We start from the raw sequence: 4,872 nt of genomic DNA, 5'->3' as shown, positions 1-4,872 counted from the left end.
GAAGGGCGCGGCACGTGCCTGCGGGGCCAGGACGCCGCCCCCTGATCCCTTAACCCCCTACCCCTTCCCCAGTCTGGAGACGCCTGGAGGCCCGGCCAGCTGTCCCTTCCCCAACCGCTGTCTTTGTCCCGGAGACCGCCAGTGTCCTCCGTCCCACCCGGAACAGCCTATTGCCCCGCCCGCTTGGGAAGCACTCGCGCCCAAATCCGGCAGACCAACTTCTGGGACCGACTCTCTGTCCACTCCGATCACCTCCACGCCTCGGCACCGCTCCCTCGCAGGGTCCTAGCAAGTGACCTCACTCTTGTGGGCACATGCTCCCGGGTCTCTGCTCCCCACACTGACTCCAGCACCTAAGTGACCCTCCCTCATCTCGTCCCGCAGCTCACACCCCTTTGTCTTGCCCTGAGCCTCCTCTCCCTACAACCCAAACCGGGTCACACATTGGCGGCAGGTGGGCTGGGATTCGACCATAGATGGGTTTTGTTTCACTTCTGGTTCAAAACCCTGTTGACTTGGGTTATGTCTTGACACAGGTCTTATTAGTAGGTAAGAAACAGCAGCTCCTCCACCCCCACCCCAGCCCCATGGAGCTTGCTTTTTCCAGGCTACCGTGGTCCTCACCACTGCCACTTTGCTCTGAGGCATCTGAATTCAAGACCCTTGTCCTTCCTTGTCCTCTGTAGCTGCCGCCCCTCCCTGTGTCCTTCCAAGAAGCGCCACATGCACTGATCTCTTGTGTCCCCAGATGATCACCATGGGCCATTGCTACTACAACGAGACCATTGGCTTCTTCTATAACAACAGTGGCAAGGAGCTCAGCTCTCACTGGCGGCCCAAGGATGTGGTCGTGGTGGCACTGGGGCTGACCGTCAGCGTACTGGTGCTGCTCACCAATCTCCTGGTCATAGCAGCCATCGCCTCCAACCGCCGCTTCCACCAGCCCATCTACTACCTGCTAGGCAACCTGGCCGCGGCTGACCTCTTCGCGGGCGTGGCCTACCTCTTCCTCATGTTCCACACTGGTCCCCGCACAGCCCGACTTTCACTTGAGGGCTGGTTCCTGCGGCAGGGCTTGCTGGACACAAGCCTCACTGCGTCGGTGGCCACACTGCTGGCCATCGCTGTGGAGCGGCACCGCAGTGTGATGGCCGTGCAGCTGCACAGCCGCCTGCCCCGTGGCCGCGTGGTCATGCTCATTGTGGGCGTGTGGGTGGCTGCCCTGGGCCTGGGGCTGCTGCCCGCCCACTCCTGGCACTGCCTCTGTGCCCTGGACCGCTGCTCGCGCATGGCACCCCTTCTCAGCCGCTCCTATTTGGCTGTCTGGGCTCTGTCGAGCCTGCTTGTCTTCCTTCTCATGGTGGCTGTCTACACCCGCATTTTCTTCTACGTGCGGCGGCGAGTGCAGCGCATGGCAGAGCACGTCAGCTGCCACCCCCGCTACCGAGAGACCACGCTCAGCCTGGTCAAGACTGTCGTCATCATCCTGGGTGAGTGGGGCCCTCAGGGGGCAACAGGCACCCTGCTTCCCCCTGTCTCCCACAAGACACTTCGAAGCAATTAACAAAACAAGCTACCTGATAGAGGGTGATAGGGGGAAGACTTAGGTGGGGGATGTTCTCCAGGGAGGTGATATATGAGCAGAGGCCTGAATGCTGAGGATAGGAACAGAGAGAGTTCCAGGCAGAGGAAACAAAGGAAAAACCTAAAGGCAGTACCAGGCCAGAGCCTCTAAAGAGGAAAGCGGGCTTGTGAGGAGGAGAGTTCAGCAAGGCCTTAAAGGGCACAGACAGGAGTCATATTTTGAGTTTCGTGGGAAGCCCTTGAGAGTTTTTAGCAGTGCTGGCCGGGTGCGGTGGCTCACGCCTGTAATCCCAGCACTTTGGGAGGCTGAGGCGGGCGGATCAACTGAGGTTGGGAGTTTGCAACCAGCTTGACCAACATGGAGAAACCCCGTCTCTACTAAAAATACAAAATTAGCCAGGTGAGGTGGAGTTTTTTGAAACTCCGTCTCAAAAAAAAAAAAAAAAGTTTTTAGCAGTGCTAAGCCTGGTTTAACAAAAAGCCTTTAAATTATTTTTTAATCTATGTATTTTAAAATTATTATTATTATTATTATTTTGAGACCGAGTCTCGCTCTGTCACCCAGGCTGGAGTGCAGTGGCGCAATCTCGGCTCACTGCAACCTCTGCCTCCCAGGTTCAAGTGATTCTCCTGCTTCAGCCTCCTGAGTAGCTGGGACTACAGGTGCATGCCACTACGCCTGGCTAATTTTTGTATTTTTGGTAGAGATGGGGTTTCACCATGTTGGCCAGGATGGTCTCGATCTCCTGACCTCGTGATCCGCCCGCCTCGGCCTCCCAAAGTGCTGGGATTACAGGCTTGAGCCACCGCGCCTGGCCCGAAATTTTTTTTTTTTTTTAGAGACAGGGTCTTACTCTTGCCCAGGCTGGACTATAGTGGCTCCATTGTAGCTCACTGCAGCCTCGACCTTCAGGGCTCAGGCAATCCTCCCGCCTCAGCTTCCTGAGTAACTGGGACTACAGGCATGTGCCACCACACCTGGCTAATTTTTTATTTTTTGTAGAGATGAGGTCTCACTATATTGCCCAGGCTGGTCTGAAACTCCTGGCCTCAAGCGATTATCCTGCCTTAGCCTGTCAAATGCTTCAGTGAGGTATGATCATGCCACTGTACTCCAGCCTAGGTGATAGAAGGAGACCCTGTCTCAAAAAAACACACACAGGCCAGGCGCAGTGGCTCACGCCTATAATCCCAACACTTTGGGAGGCCGAGGCAGGCGGATCATGAGGTCAGGAGATCGAGACCATCCTGGCCAACGTGGTGAAACCCCATCTCTACTAAAATTAAAAAAAATAAAGCAGCTGGGCGTGGTGGCGGGCACCTGTAGTCCCAGCTACTCTGGAGGCTGAGGCAGGGGAATCTCTTGAACCTGGGAGGCAGAGGTTGCAGTGAGCCAAGATTGCACCACTGCACTCTAGCCTGGCGACAGAGCAAGACTCCATCTCAAACACACCCACACCCACACACACACACGCACACACACACACAAAATGTCCAGTGCCTTGGCCACTGTGTACCAATTAGCAAAGATGGCCCATCTTAGCGGGTCTTCCTGTCACACTGCAGAATCAGCAAAACAGGCAACTCTTGCACTGCAAACTGCACGGTTATTGTTTGAGCTCTGGAGACCTCTCCAACCCCAAACTGAGAGCTGTAGGTGCCACGCCTCTGACAGCTTGCCCAGCTCACTTCCGCCTCTGTCCCACAGGGGCTTTCGTGGTCTGCTGGACACCAGGCCAGGTGGTACTGCTCCTAGATGGTTTGGGCTGCAAGTCCTGCAATGTCCTGGCTGTAGAAAAGTACTTCCTACTGTTGGCCGAGGCCAACTCACTGGTCAATGCTGCCGTGTACTCTTGCCGAGATGCTGAGATGCGCCGCACCTTCCGCCGCCTCCTCTGCTGTGCGTGCCTCCGCCGGTCCACCCGCGAGTCTGCCCACTATACATCCTCTGCCCAGGGAGGTGCCAGCACTCGCATCATGCTTCCCGAGAACGGCCACCCACTGATGGACTCCACCCTTTAGCTACCTTGAACTTCAGCGGTATGCAGCAAGCAACAAATCCACAGCCCCTGATGACTTGTGGGTGCTCCTGGCTCAACCCAACCAGCGGGACTGACTGACTGTCAGGCCAGGGTCTGGCACGGCACAGCACCACTGCCAGCCCTCCCCAGGCACACCACTCTGCCCAGGGAATGGGGGCTTGGGGTCATCTCCCACTGCCTGGAGGAGTCAGACGGGGCACAGGAATCTGGCTCTTCAGCCATCTCAGGTTTAGGGGGTTTGTAACAGACATTTTTCTATTTTCACTGCGTATCCTTGGTAAGCCCTGTGGACTGTTCCTGCTGTGTGATGCTGAGGGTTTTAAGGTGGGGAGAGATGAGGGCTCTCTCGGGCCATGCTACCCAGTGTGACTGGGTAATGAGGACAGACTTGTGGACGTCCCATCCACCTGAGGCTGATTCTTTAGCAGCAGAGACTAAGGGATGCAGAGTGTGAGCTGGGAAAGGTTTGTGGCTCCTTGCAGCCTCCAGGGGCTGGCCTGTCTCTGTTAGAATTGAAGCAGTCCACTGGGAGGGGATGATACAAGGAGTAAACCTTTCTTTTCACTCTGAGGTCTCCAAAACATTTGTTGTTATCAATTCAGACAGTGTATCTCTCCATGTGTCCCGGAATTGTCTACCTTGGCCCAGGTCCAGCAAGGATCCTCCAACATGGTATCTCCTTGGCCCTGTGCTCCCTCTTCTTCAGTCTGGCTGGCTGTTATTCCATCTCTCTTTTTTTTTTTTTAGACAGAGTCTCACTATGTAGCCCAGGCTGGAGAGCAATAGCACAATCTCACTGCAACCTCCACCTCCCAGGTTCCAGATTCTCGTGCTTCAGGGGAAGCTGGGATTACACGTACATGCCACCACGTCCAGCTAATCTCTGTATTTGTATTTTTATTATTATTTATTTGTTTGTTTGTTTGTTTTTGAGAGGGAGCCTCACTCTGTCGCCCAGGCTGGAGTGCAGTGGCTTGATCTCGGCTCACTGCAACTTCTGCCTCCTGGGTTCAAGCGATTCTCCTGCCTCAGCTTCCCAAGTAGCTGGGTTACAGGCATCTGCCACCACACTCGGCTAATTTTTGTATTATAGTAGAGATGGTGTTTCACCATGTTGGCCAGGCTGGTCTTGAACTCCTGACCTTGAATGATCCACCCACCTCAGCCTCCCAAAGTGCTGGGATTACAGGTATGAGCCACCGCATGCCTGGCTAATGTTTATATTTTTAATAGAGGTGGGGTCCCA

The 4,872-nt window shown here is 55.0% G+C and overlaps 1 protein-coding gene across 1 annotated transcript; it reads left to right on the top strand.

The window, feature by feature from the left end:
• Nucleotides 1-73: 73 nt before the first annotated feature.
• Nucleotides 74-4,193, top strand: LPAR2 (lysophosphatidic acid receptor 2). Its single transcript, XM_011990887.1, has 4 exons — nucleotides 74-288; nucleotides 537-644; nucleotides 749-1,490; nucleotides 3,293-4,193. The coding sequence occupies exons 2-4, from the start codon at nucleotides 588-590 to the stop codon at nucleotides 3,604-3,606; spliced, it is 1,113 nt and encodes a 370-aa protein (XP_011846277.1). The 5' UTR covers nucleotides 74-288; nucleotides 537-587; the 3' UTR covers nucleotides 3,607-4,193.
• The last annotated feature ends 679 nt before the right edge of the window (nucleotides 4,194-4,872 follow it).

The sequence above is a fragment of the Mandrillus leucophaeus genome, unplaced genomic scaffold, assembly GCF_000951045.1.
Source record: "Mandrillus leucophaeus isolate KB7577 unplaced genomic scaffold, Mleu.le_1.0 Scaffold11, whole genome shotgun sequence".
In the NCBI taxonomy this organism is placed as follows: domain Eukaryota; kingdom Metazoa; phylum Chordata; class Mammalia; order Primates; family Cercopithecidae; genus Mandrillus; species Mandrillus leucophaeus.
This window is presented reverse-complemented; position numbering and strand designations above follow the sequence as displayed.

Bases quoted from the DNA above. Each gene is read 5' to 3' on its own strand.
- LPAR2 (XM_011990887.1), top strand. From the start codon at position 588: ATGGAGCTTGCTTTTTCCAGGCTACCGTGGTCCTCACCACTGCCACTT. The intron at 645-748 runs GCATCTGAATTC...TTGTGTCCCCAG, and splicing joins CACTGCCACTTTGCTCTGAG to ATGATCACCATGGGCCATTG. The intron at 1,491-3,292 runs GTGAGTGGGGCC...TCTGTCCCACAG, and splicing joins GACTGTCGTCATCATCCTGG to GGGCTTTCGTGGTCTGCTGG.